This window comes from Leiobunum rupestre, chromosome 11 (genome assembly GCF_980474605.1).
Source record: "Leiobunum rupestre chromosome 11, qqLeiRupe1.1.hap1, whole genome shotgun sequence".
In the NCBI taxonomy this organism is placed as follows: Eukaryota; Metazoa; Arthropoda; class Arachnida; order Opiliones; family Sclerosomatidae; genus Leiobunum; species Leiobunum rupestre.
Window position 1 is genome coordinate 20,068,056 of NC_143394.1, and position 14,203 is coordinate 20,082,258.

The following is a 14,203-nucleotide window of genomic DNA, read 5'->3' on the forward strand; positions in this document are numbered from 1 at the left end:
TTCGCACCCCGGCGGAAAGAGCCGCGATAATATTAGCGCCATTATTCGACAACCATGAATATGAATTACGTTTGGAGAACGGGTTTATTAGGGAGCATTTTAACGCGAATTAGAAATTTCAAAGAACAATTAATTGACAAGAAAATCGCCGCTTTTCCAGAGGACTTTCATCGTATGAACGATTATATAGATCTGGAGGACATTGAAGAAGTTGACGAGGATGATATCTCGGAAGCGGACAGAGACAATGAAGGACCTGGTATGCTCTCATTTACTATCCTTTTCATTATAGATTGAAAAGCGCCGTCTAGTTTCTAAAAGTTGAACAAGTGGCTGTTCCGATTAGCAAGTTTCTATCATCTCAATTACGCGAATTTAGGGATTTTATTAAATATCTGGTTTGTTTAAGCTAGGAGCAACAAACACAAGGAAAACGCAGCTAGCCTTTAAACACGCTAACGCCGTGTTGTGTACAAATTTCATTGGACGAGCCTTTACGCTGAACGTTTTACAGAAAGGGGGAAGACAATTTCCGGATTTTCCCCTTCCGACGCCAGCAGGCGCTAAAGCGTCTAACCAATAAAAACTGTACGCGAGAAAATGCACGACTATAACGGGTTGCGTTCTCCGTGTGTCTAGAGGTCGGCGTTCGATTAACTTTTATCCATGGATAAAATAAGTTCGGCGATATTTAAATAATATTTACTTAAATAACCAATATTGGAATAATAATTGTAAAATGTTTAAATAATCGAAAGTGGATAAGCCTATCATTTAAACAAAACAAACAATTATTTAAACAAATACCATTTTAATTCAAATAAATGCTTGGTTGCGTAAAAAAACATAATTAAATAAGTTAAAATTATATTCTTTTTACCAACTTTTGTTAAATAAATCGGAAATTTGGTGAATAATGAATAAACAATTCCAAGCACTAGCTGTCACCTAGGAGCAACAAACACAAGGAGAACGCAGCTAGCCTTTAAACGAGCCTTTACGCTGAACGTTTTACGGAAAGGGGGAAGACAATTTCCGGATTTTACCCTTCCAACGGCAGCAGGTACTAAAGCGTTTAACCAATGAAAATTGTACACAAGTAAATGTACGACTTTTGACGGGTTGCGTTCTCCTGGTGTGGGGTGCTGTGTTTGTTGCTCCTAGCCTCCTACGTTAATTAATGGGGAAGTAGCTTACTGTTAGAGATTGAGGGGGATTGTGAGCAACGCTAAAAGCAGTCCCAACATTGACAGTATGGTTAATTACTAATATTTGGTAATGGGCAAACTTAATTTCATTTTCTCCTATTTCTGTAAAACTTAAATATCGGTGTGTTTAGTCAAGTAACTTTAGGGTTTCACTTGAAAAACAATTGCTGAATTTTGGCAGGCACATTTGATTTTGTCATAATACATAAAATGTCAAAAGTCCCCATCATTTGGTTGTGAGCACAATTTGTTGTGGCGCGAAATTTGCACACAAAAATTAGTTTTGACTAATATCTCCGTTTTATTTGTATTTACGGTTATAAACCCAATAGCTGAAATTAGGGCCCGGCTATTTCCAACAAAAACGGTTCTATGGAATATTTCGGTGCGAGCCATCGTTTATGCGTATTCGCAGCTTGAAACGTCCTTTTTTTTTTAATTTGGCGCCTTCCTTGATTACAACTAAATGATGGGAACTTTTGACATTTTGAATTAGCGTTGTTAATTTTATGGAAAAATAAAATGCGAAATATTTCCAGAAACGTTTCCGCAAATTTTAAAAATAAAAAATTGAAACAAATTACTTTTTAAGGGTCTTTAATGTTTTTAACTTTTTATCGATATAAAATGTCTAATATCAGTAACCATAATACAAAACAATAATAGTGTTAATTGTTAATCAGTTTAAACTAGTTTTACTTTTAGATACGAAGAAATGAGGCTTTATTTAAATTTGCAAACAATATATTAAACTAATCGTCGAATGAAAAATACAGAAAATATTCCGGAAAAAGGCCTTGGTCATTTTCCGGAAAATTTTCCGACTTACAACACTATTTTAAATGTTATGACGAAATGAAAGTGCCTACAAAAATTCAGCCTGGTAGCCATTTTTCTGAAGTTTGACCAAAATTTTGACTAAGGTTACTGAATTATTTTGAAACGAGTGAGAATAGACTAGAAACTAATCTCAGTTTACAAACCCCGTCAGTACCTCCGCCGAACCGTTTGATCCTGGAACGTCAGTTGAACAAGAGTATCCTGATCGGATGGCTGGCGGCGGACGACCCCCGAGAGATTGTGGAGTCGTACCAGGTCTACGTGGACGGTGTCATTAAAGCCACAGTGAGAGTATCGGACCGTACCAGAGCGCTGGTGGAGGGGGTGGACTCCAGTCAGGTACGTCACCCAAATACCCCTCGCAATCAATAGTCGGAAAAGTAGATGTGTAGATTCACTCAAAATAAACAGTTTTACTCACACGATCCTCTACGGGAATAACACTACATTTCGGACCATTTTGCATGTGGACTAAGAGGCTACGAACTTTAGATACGAACTTCCAAATAATAAGCTTATATTAGTATAGTGGAAACATGAATTTATATACATACACACTTGGAATGTCTAAGGCGCCATTGCTAAAGTTCCTTTGTAGAAAATAGATTAATAGATTTACCTGCACTAACAAGGAGACTACCCGAGGTGATAATCACCGATTTGGTTGAAACTCGAGGGTTCGGTAGAACTTATGGTTGTATGAAAATTGCCAAAGGGAAAAGTTGCAATGGGCTTTTGTTTTCCCATGGCAACCGAAAATGTTTAGACCTCTCCATTTCAAAAGCATGATATTTTCTCGGTTACCCAAATTTGGTTACAATTTAACCAAAATTGATCAATTTTACTCAAAATTCTTGATCAATTTCACCCAAAATAGGTCAAATTAATCTTTTTTGGGTATGTTTTGAAAATTTCATTTTAAAATTTTTTAAGTAAGTAAGTACCCTGTAAAACCGAGAAAATCACATGCTTTTTTAAATTTAGATTTTTTGGTTTTGAGAGATCAAAAACATTTTCGATTGCCATGGGGAAACTAAAGCCCATTGCAACTTTTCCCTTTGGTAATTTTCATACTACTATAAGGTCTACATAACCCCCGAGTTTCAACAAAATCCGTGATAATCACCTCGGGTAGTTTCCTTGTAAGCTGACAATAGGCTGTAGCTAAATCACGAACGACCTTTTACCTTTGTCCCGGTAATTAGTTTAGCTCGAAAATACACTTAAGCTGCCCGAGTGCCGGTCAAAAGGTATTAAACCAATATTAATGAGTGTAACCATAAATAAATCTATAATATTGTTCCATAAGTTTGTCACTTTGGGAAATATTTTACTGAGAGCTAGAAACGGTGTGACGTCGTCACATGAAGAGAATCTCCTCCTAGCGAGACGCGAAACACCGACGAAGCCCGTAATGAAGTCTGTCTTGTGAATAGCTCTCAGTAAATCTTTCGCGTGTGTAGAATAGGAAGTGTCACACTTATGATACAATATTATACACTTATGGTGTAACTCTGATTCTGTTAGTGATATAAACAAAATTTAAATCTCGTCTTACCAAAGTAATTACCTGGCTGCGTTGAGTAACAATCATCGGATGGAATCCGGTTTCTAAGAAATATTTTACGTATGAAATAACTGTATGATTTGTTTCAACGTTAGGTTTCTTAGAATACCACAGAAAAACTAACTTGCTAATATTGCTATAATAATAATAAACCACCTTAGGCCCAAGTCATCTAGCGACTTTTTAAAGCCATTAATTCAGGTGGCCGGGTTACAATGCGTAGGATGGTAGTGGCAAGCCAACGGCTCCCTACACTAAATATTACCGTTATCCTCAACAAGTTTTTATGGAAGGGGAAACCGAAGAGCTCGAGGGAAAACCCCTAAAACCAGTAGTGAGAGAACTTGCAAACTCAACGCGGAAGGAGTTGTTCCGAGTTTTTACCCAGTACCACAAGCTGGGATCGAACCCGGCTCCTCTTGCTGCGAGGTGAAAGTGCTAACCACTCCGCCGCCCCCTAAGCTTTTATTTAAAAAAATAGTAACGAATATCACAATTTACAATTTTAAATTAGGATAATGGATAATAATGCTAAGCCTAGGTCAATCCATTAAAAAAACCACATTATAATACGTCACTCAAATCAGTCACAGTCACTCAAGAAACCTCGAACAAGCGTACGGTAAAAAAAACCGGTATCAGCCGCTCAGCGAGTGAGAGTTACTGAACGTCCTCCTAGTAGAAAATATGAATTCCCAAAAATCGGAGCAAAGAACTAGGAGTAGAATTATGGGTTTGGAAAGCGCAGTCCACTGTCAAAATGGTACGAAATGGAGTAGTAAATCCCGGTATTGTTCTCCTTTGTGCCTCCATATAGCCTCACCGAATTAGTGTCAGAAGTGTCTCGTATTCCGGAAATCATTCTAGAGATGCCGCCTGTACCATAGTGATAGGAAAAGGTACAAACCCGCATTTCATCACTTTATCTCTGCCTCCTCCCCACTCCTCATTATTAGCAACCCCCCCCCCCCCCCCCCCCCCCCCCCCCACCAACACTCCTCCGTTCTTAGATCATTGTCCTCATCCTCATCTTTTTCCTCGACTCGCGTATAAATTTCCCACCAATCAACCGTGGATGACAACCCCCATTTTGCAACGGGGGAATTTTGCCACTTCAAGGACAAATGTCGTAGCTCCTAATTTACTATTTAGAGCAAAAATATTACCATTTGAGAAAAAGATTTAATGTTCAATATTTTACCATTTGGTATAAATGATTTAATATTAAATATTTTACCATTTGATATAAATGATTTAATATTAAATATTTTACCATTTGGTATAAATGATTTAATATTCAATATTTCATCATTTCAGATAAATGACTTAATATTAAATATTTTAGCATTTGAGGTAAATTAATTAATATTAAATATTCAACATTTGAGATAAATGACTTATCATAAAATATTTAAGCATTTGATATAAATGACTTAATATTAAATATTTAACCATTTGATATGAATGATTAAATATTCAATTTTTTACCATTTGATATAAATTATTTAATATTCAATTTTTTACCATTTGAGGTAAATCATTTAATATTCAATATTTTACCATTTGAGGTAAATCATTTAATATTCAATATTATACCATTTGAGGTAAATTATTTAATATTCAATATTTTACCATTTGAGGTAAATTATTTAATATTCAATATTTTACCATTGAGGTAAATTATTTAATAATCAATATTTTACCATTTGAGGTAAATTATTTAATATTCAATATTTTATCATTTAAGAAAAATTATAGAAAAATATTAGATGAGGGGAAAAACAATGTTTAGAAAATTATTAGATGAGGTAAAAAACATGTTTAGAAAAATATTTTATGAGGTGAAAAACATTTTTAGAAAAATATTTTATGAGGTGAAAAACATTTTTAGAAAAATATTTTATGAGGTGAAAAACATTTTTAGAAAAATATTTGATGAGGAAAAAAATATGTTTATCTGAACTGAGGAAATTATTACGATCCGCATTTTCGTCCAAAATATTATCAGATCAGTTGATATGGCTTAAAATGCAAATCAAATAGTTTAAACCCGAAATTAATCCGAATTCATCGTAAACCGACAGGTGGATTGAGAGAAGATTTCAGATACCTCAGAGATACCGATTTTACATATCCCCGATTAAATTTCTTTCGAAATGTTTAATTACTGTTTAATTTGATTTGCTTTCCACAAGAATAAATACAGGATGGAAGCCTCAGCCGTGGTCCAGCCTCTGTACTTCTCCTAGTACACCAGAGTGCGGCGGATGGAACACTTCTACAGGCGCTGGTAGGCCAAAAATAGACCAATGGGAGAATTGGATGCCTCAGGCGTGGTCCAGCCTAGGTACTTTTCCTAGTCTAATAATATACCAATGGAAGAATTAGAAGCGCATCTTCCAAATGCTTTTTCGGGTGATTGGATAAAGATGCGCTTCTAATTATGCCATTGGTCTATTTTGGCCTGCCAGCGCCTGTAGTAGTGTTCAACCCGCAGCACTCTGGTGTACTAGGAGAAGTACCGGGGCTGGACCACGGCTGAGGCTTCCATCCTGTATACTAAAAATATAAATCAGATAACTTTTTAGTTAACTGAATCTGGTGAGATGAATTATAGCGGATCAATTCAGTTCAGATACAATTCGACATCAGATTGATGGGCTATAGATAAGGTCCGCCTGATCTAACCGATTATCGACAGATATCTGATAATTATGACCAGTTGGAAGTGCTAGTCTGCTATCCGAATTAATAAAACAACAATTGGAGTTACGACATTACGTCTTTAACGAATGTGGAATCCTCGAGGCCAAGGCTTTGTCACTAAGCCTCGGCTCTCGGTTTTTTTATAAACATCCCTTCCAGTCGTTTAATAGCCGTCAGTTCCAGCACCCTCGCATTTTCGCGCCAGTCCACCAATCTAATTTTTTCCCCTTTTTCTCTCGCGTGCCATTTTTCGCGGATCGTTTGCGGGGGCGACCTGAGCAGACGTCCCACTGGCGCCCAGTTGCGTCAAGGCCACCCAGATGACGGCCACTTCGGCGATGATTTCCTGGTTGCCAAGTAACAGCAACTTCCATCACGTAGTAGCCGTCAACAACGTCGAAGTCAAGTCCTTGAAATCCAGCGTCTTTCGACACACCATTAAAGGTTGGTTGCCTCGCCCAATTATTTATCTCTAAAACGTCCATTGTCCACCCTTACGAAACTAAATTCGAATCTTTGCCCGCGCAGACACCAGTGACGGCGACAAGATTCTTTGGAAAGGTTATTAGCAGGATTTTTCTAAATTCCTAAATTCTCGAAATTATATTTTCTGTGTTCCCTGTAATAAATTTCAGTAGAATTTTAAGAAAGTTAAAAGTTATCCTCCAAAGGTACCTTTCGCGAATATCAAGTTTATTTTGGCCATAGCATACCTGACTTACCCCCTGGCGCCGTCACTGGAAGTGGCAAAAACCAAGTCTGAAACCAGTTTACTTATTCGAAATTATTATGCCGTGGATGACTGCTTCCAAAAAGCAGTTTGATATTTGGACACATCTGGGGTGTCTTAAAGGGGAACGGTAAAGCTTTAACCAGTTAGATAGCCCTATAGCCCATTAAAAACTAAAATTTATGGCGAAAACCGCATAAAAAAATATTGAGTGGTTAATTTTTAAGAAATTTCGGGAAATCGAAAAGCGCACGTCCGCCGCGACACCTGGTGAGAATTCGATAAGACAGAAAAACAGCGTAAAAGCGCTCGCTGCTGAAGACGCGAAAAATTTGTTTTGCACGCGCGGCGCGTTCCTGTTATAAGAGACCTAAGCCTAAATTGCGCGATTTTAAAAGTTAGGATAGTTCGCAAATCGCTCATACGGGGTTAGGGTCGCTGGCGGCAGCCCCTAAGATGGCGGCGAAAATTCGAACAAAAACACCTGGCGTTATTTTTCGTTTCAACTTTTTGGGCCAAAAGCTATTTTTTCAAGACAAAAAAAGGTACGTGTTAGTGTATTGAACGTCTTGTTAATCTTTTGATACGGAAATAAGGCCGTTCCCCTTTAACCTTTTCAGTTTTTTTTTCGAAAAGGATTTTTTTTCTAGATTATGCGCTTGTGTGTGAGTTTTTGGGGATTTATTAGTGTACGTCCAATCTGCTTATCAAGAATGTATATATTTAAACTGTCGGGAGAATGACTATGGGTACGTTCAGTCAAGGGGTGCTCACGCTTGATTTGAAATGGTAAATTTTTTTGTTTTATGTTTCAAGGATCTGACACCAACGTCACGATTTAAAAAAGTTGTATTATGTCCTCGGATTATATTTGCTCTGACTTTTGACTACCTAACCAATGTATGTTTGATATTTCTTAGCGTACTTTATTACGTCTGAAACTCTTATCGATTGTTTTAGTGAGGTAGTCATCAGACCCTACCACTTTCTTTTTGTCTCGTATTTTAAAGCTTCAAAAACGTCCGCGCGAGCTAACCTATATTAGCGTCTCTATCAACCTTGACGTTCAGTAACCCACATCAAAAACATCGATAAGTAATCGATGACAACCCTTTGTTACTGTACGATTTTTCGCGTCAAGATGGACATCCGATGCTCATAAAAAAACCATTTCGGAGGGAAGGTTTTTTTATGTCTTGACGTTAAACGCGTCGGTGTTTACAGTTTAGCTGGCGGAGGAGTTAAAATTATACAACTGTAGTTTTAATCAACAATTCTACGGTTTGGTCAAAGGCCTATCATTTAATTGGAATGCCTCAGCTACTGCAATGGCCGTTTTCGCTTTTGTAATAAAAGACTGATCGCTGCAACCATTGGATTGGGAATAATACTGCTAGAATTACAATTACGATTTCGGTTGCCATGGTTACGCGGGACCTGTTCTCATAAGACTGTACGAAATTCATCTTTATAATTAGGCGGTAGCGCCATCTATACTTTGTAAAGTTATATGGCTAAAAATAAATAATTATTAGCTAACTCACCGTAACTTGAGTTAAAAAGGATCGTGTTGACAGAATAAAATTATTTTTAAACAACTTCAAAGGTTTGTTTGTTACTTCACAGTAATACATTTCAATTTCGCATCAGATTCCCGAAAAAAATCAATTGCAATATAGTGGCCACCACTAGAGACAGATGCCGCCACGGTAGAACGATAAAGTTGATTAAGTCTCCTTATTGAACGAAATTGGTCCCGCGCCAGCCAGATTTAGTTGTACTTCTATTTATTCCCAACTCAATGGCTGCAACAATAAAGAATATTGTCGTCAACGATTTCGTCTTTTACCAGCTTATTAATTATTGAAAATATTATTTTTCGCTTCCTCTGATTTTCGGGCTTCGTAACATTTATAGCCGCCATCTTTAAAAACAGCGCTGATTAGAAATAACACCGTTCAGTAACTTCCTACGTCACTATGACGACAAGTAAAAACCGATTTTTCCCAGATTTGCTATATTGAATGTACCCTATGCTAAGGCGATTTTTAGCGCTGTCCCCTTCAAAAATCCAATCAGCTCGGAATCTCATCGGTTCCCTACAACCGATGTTTTCCAACGCTTTTGCCGCAAACCGTCTCAAAATAGCCATTCTCCCTCAGTACAAATAACTCAATTCTTGGTTTTATTTAGGATTTAGAAGTTTAGTAAAATAAATTAAGAAAAGTTAAATTTAGAATTTAGAATTTGTCCTTAGCTGGATGTTTTCTAAATAGAAGTTTAAGCTACCCTCTCGAAAACGTGTAGTGTGAAACAGGCTGGAGTGTAGACGTAGCTTTATTTTGTACAGGCTAATCTCTCGGAAGGTTTTCGAGAGGTGGAATTTTTCCTCTTCGCTAGGTTTTAACGCGGTACACTTTGAACTTCGCTAGGTTTAAACGCGGTACACTTTGAACTTTGCTAGGTTTAAACGCGGTACACTTTGAACTTCGCTAGGTTTTAACGCGGTACACTTTGAACTTCGCTAGGTTTTAACGCGGTACACTTTGAACTTCGCTAGGTTTTAAAGCGGTACACTTTGAATTTCGCTAGGTTTAAACGCGGTGCACTCTGAACTTCGCTAGTTTTAAACGCGGTACACTTTGAACTTCGCTTGGTTTTAAAGCGGTACACTTTGAACTTCCCTAGGTTTTAACGCGGTCCACTTTGAACTTCGCTAGGTTTAAACGCGGTACACTTTGAACTTCGCTAGGTTTAAACGCGGTGCACTCTGAACTTCGCTAGGTTTAAACGCGGTGCACTCTGAACTTCGCTAGGTTTAAACGCGGTACACTTTGAACTTCCCTAGGTTTTAACGCGGTCCACTTTGAACTTCGCTAGGTTTAAACGCGGTCCACTTTGAACTTCGCTAGGTTTAAACGCGGTGCACTCTGAACTTCGCTAGGTTTAAACGCGGTCCACTTTGAACTTCGCTAGGTTTAAACGCGGTACACTTTGAACTTCGCTAGGTTTAAACGCGGTACACTTTGAACTTCGCTAGGTTTAAACGCGGTCCACTTTGAACTTCGCTAGGTTTAAACACGGTCCACTTTGAACTTCGCTAGGTTTAAACGCGGTCCACTTTGAACTTCGCTAGGTTTTAACGCGGTCCACTTTGAACTTCGCTAGGTTTTAACGCGGTCCACTTTGAACTTCGCTAGGTTTAAACGCGGTACACTTTGAACTTCGCTAGGTTTAAACGCGGTCCACTTTGAACTTCGCTAGGTTTAAACGCGGTGCACTCTGAACTTCGCTAGGTTTAAACGCGGTACACTTTGAACTTCGCTAGGTTTAAACGCGGTACACTTTGAACTTCGCTAGGTTTTAACGCGGTACACTTTGAACTTCGCTAGGTTTAAACGCGGTACACTTTGAACTTCGCTAGGTTTTAACGCGGCCCACTTTGAACTTCGCTAGGTTTTAACGCGGCCCACTTTGAACTTCGCTAGGTTTAACCCCGAACACCATGTACCGAGTGTCGGTGAGGGCGAAACCGGGCAAGCTTCTGTACAACGACGAGAAGAACCCTCGCAAGCTGGAGATGTTGACGGGATTCGTGGACTTTAGGACGCTGCCGAAAGGTATGTCGCCATTTTGACGCTACTGTCTCAACAAGAAAATCATTCTTTTTGTCGGTTACACTTCCGTGGGTACTATATGACATTTCCTACCCCCCCCCCTCTGCCCTTTTGATACTAACGACACCATCCACAGTGCGCATTTTGGAACGACCTTAGAGATCACCCGCAATATCAGAAACCCCTCCCCTTTTTTTGAAACTAGCACCTTTCTCTCTTTCCGTAGCCCGCGTGGCCTATTTGGTGGCGGGGTCCTTGGTCCCCCGTAGTTCAGCCTTTGCCTCTATCTCTCTATCTTCTTTCTCTATCTTCTCTCTATCTCTATCTTATCTCTATCTATCTCTGTGTATATATATATATATTATCATTGCTATGCGCCCACTGTTAAAACCTCGAAGAAAGCCCGTAAAGAATCGATTAGCTTTGGTTGTCGCTGTATTTTAGGAATTCCCGATCCACCGGTAGATATCCAAATTGAGTCCGGACCTCAGGATGGGACGCTGCTGGTCACGTGGATGCCCGTCAAGAACGACGACCACGAGCCCAACGACATGACCAGCGCCGTCAGCGGGTACGCCGTCTTCGCCGGTGGAAAGAAGATTGTCGAAGTTAATAGCCCCACCGGTAAGACTACCGTGCTTTCCATTCTTGCCATTATCATTTTATAGAAAGGTCAGGGCACACTCATTTTTCGGCGGAACTCGAACGTCAGATTCAGGCTAGGGAAGAAATCGTTACCCGAGTTTTAAAATATCGTAGCTCTGGCTACGTTAAAGCTAGAGCTACGATTTTTATTAAATTACGGTAACTAAATATTACTTTGTTATTAGGCGCCATCTATACTGATATCCCAAACTACTTATAAGAAAATAATTAAATTAATTATCTTATGGTATTATATTTGTCTTCTTAATTATTTCTAATTATATCAAAATAATTAAATAGAAATTACATAATGTAATAAAATGTTAAGGTTCCATAGATGGCTACAGCCAATATTCAGTCTACCATATTATACGGTACAAGTTCCACTAGCTGTGGTTAGATGGCGCGACGAGGCACAGGAATATTTTCCTTTCGAAGTATTCCATTTCGTCCCCCAACCTCCCTTCCTCGTTATATGACCGAGATAGGCTAGTACACTGACCTCTCCATAAAACGATCCTGATATCGAGCACGTTCTTAGGCTTACTGATAACCTATGTATCGACCTGTTTTCAGTAAGACCCGGGAAGAGTTTGGATTATGCATTCAAATGTTAATTAGAATCTCTTTTTAAAGTGTTTTTTAATCATTGATTAATTATAGTTTTACTAACTAACTAGGGAGTTAAATGGATCTTACTCGTGGCACTTTTTATCAATGGAAACGGTACAATGAAATAACCTAGAACCAAAACAACTTTTGAAACGTAATAAAAGTTACATCAATTAAACGCGTGATTATTTAAAATAAAAGCAATTTCACTGGAGTAAAAAGGGTACAGAATGGAAAAATAAAAGTTTGAACTATTTTTCCTGGGATACTAATACACCGAAGAAGGTACGGTCAAACGTCGCAACCATCGTACTTTGATTATTGCCTACGCTCGTGTAGAGAAAATAAGCGTCCTCCCTACACGATGTGATAGTCTATTGTACAGTATTTTAATAATAATAATCAGCTAGGCACCCAAGGCACCGCCTTGGGCCTTGGAGGGTGGTGGCAAGCCCTTCAAGCCACGTGAGCCAACAGCTCCCTAAACTAACTATTATCGTTAACCTCTATACGTTTTTATGGAAAAGAGAAACCGAAGAGCCGGGAAAACCCCTTAAACCAGTGGGGAGAGAACTTGCAAACTCAACGCGGAAGGAGTGGTTCAGAGTTTTCACCCAGTGCCTCAAGCTGGGACCGAACCCGGCTCCTCTCGCTGCGAGGCCAAAGTGCTAGCTACACCGTCAACATAAAACTAAATAAATATATTATTAAGAAATTTAAGGAAAAAAATATATATTATTATAAATGTTAAAACTTTGAGCCATGGTTAATTATGAATTATTATTTTTTTTAAATAAAAAAATACCTTCTTGACAATATTACGGCTCTTAAATTACGAGTGAAGGCCTAATCCACGCGTGTGAACAGTTTCGCGTCATCCGGTAGATGGCTCTAGTTTACAGGCACTAGATGCTTGGATATTGCGTAATAAATATAAACCCGAAATTTGCACGCATAGTGGCATTTATTGTAACGTTTTCTTTCGGGACAGGAGATCACGCTTTGCTGGACATATCAGAAATCGCGTCACTGCCCAAGAAAGCCGTGACGGTCCGAACCAAGTCGGGGGATGGTCTGTCTTCCGACTCCCTGCCGTGCAGCATCCCGGAGGAGCTCTACAAAGGCGTAAACACCAGATCTTCCAACAAAGTAAGCCTTTGACTCGCTAGCTTCACACGCATTTCTTCTGGCTTTGATTTCATTTCTTTTTCCACCGTCGCGAGTTCTTTTGCACCGCGCTTTCGAATTACATTTATTGGAAGTCGTGGGTCCGGTTTCACCCCTATTATTCGATTTTTACCCGCAATTACTGTCACAATTACTACGTGTTATTTTTACACATCGCACGCAATCTACTCCCGCCCCATAATCACCCTCAAATCTACGATTTTAAATTATACTCTTTTAAAATAAAATTGGCATGGGGTACCTTTCCGATATTACCCGCGGGAATTAATTAATTTATGAAGATGATATTGTTCAAGTCGAGATCCGTTTATACCGAATGAAAATGATATTTACTTACATAAATTTGCATTACTAAAAAAACATCAAACTTAAAAACTATTGAAAAAATTACAAAAAAAAGAGACGAAAAAAATTACAAAAATAAAATTACCAATTTTAGTATTCAAATTTAAAAAATTACCAAAAGATTACAAAAATAAAATTACCAATTTTAGTATTCAAATTTAAAAAATTACCAAAAGATTACAAAAATAAAATTACCAATTTTAGTATTCAAATTTAAAAAATTACCAAAAGATTACAAAAATAAAATTACCAATTTTAGTATTCAAATTTAAAAAATTACCAAAAGATTACAAAAATAAAATTACCAATTTTAGTATTCAAATTTAAAAAATTACCAAAAGATTACAAAAATAAAATTACCAATTTTAGTATTCAAATTTAAAAAATTACCAAAAAATTACAAAAATAAAATTACCAAATTTGGTATTCAAATTTAAAAAATTACCAAACAAAATTACAAAAATAAAATTACCAAATTTAGTATTCAAATTTAAAAAATTACCAACAAAAATACAAAAATAAAATTACGAAATTAAAAACTATTCAAATTTAAAAAATTACCAAAATAAATATTAACATTGTGAAATATCGATTATCCAGTCTGTATTAGAGATCCTAAAGTTAATTTCTAAAACTGATTTCATATTTTAATTTTATTAGCTAATGTTGCCGGTTAATTAACTCAATATTAAAGAAAACCGATTCAAAATTCTTAATTAATTGAAACTTTGAGCCTGTTTGAAAT

The 14,203-nt window shown here is 37.6% G+C and overlaps 1 protein-coding gene across 9 annotated transcripts in view; it reads left to right on the forward strand.

Moving 5' to 3' along the window:
* The window catches only part of Rbp (RIMS binding protein), a 106,521-nt gene that overhangs the window by 71,603 nt on the left and 20,715 nt on the right, over window positions 1–14,203 (forward strand). For 8 of the 9 annotated variants that reach the window (XM_090162591.1, XM_090162593.1, XM_090162592.1 and 5 more), the window contains exons 14-20: window positions 161–259; window positions 2,200–2,387; window positions 4,433–4,514; window positions 6,604–6,765; window positions 10,540–10,671; window positions 11,113–11,292; window positions 12,917–13,074. In XM_090162591.1, the coding sequence (XP_090018717.1) occupies window positions 161–259; window positions 2,200–2,387; window positions 4,433–4,514; window positions 6,604–6,765; window positions 10,540–10,671; window positions 11,113–11,292; window positions 12,917–13,074 (1,001 nt within the window). The remainder of the gene's footprint in view (window positions 1–160; window positions 260–2,199; window positions 2,388–4,432; window positions 4,515–6,603; window positions 6,766–10,539; window positions 10,672–11,112; window positions 11,293–12,916; window positions 13,075–14,203) is intronic. The other variant, XM_090162594.1, reaches the window with a different exon arrangement.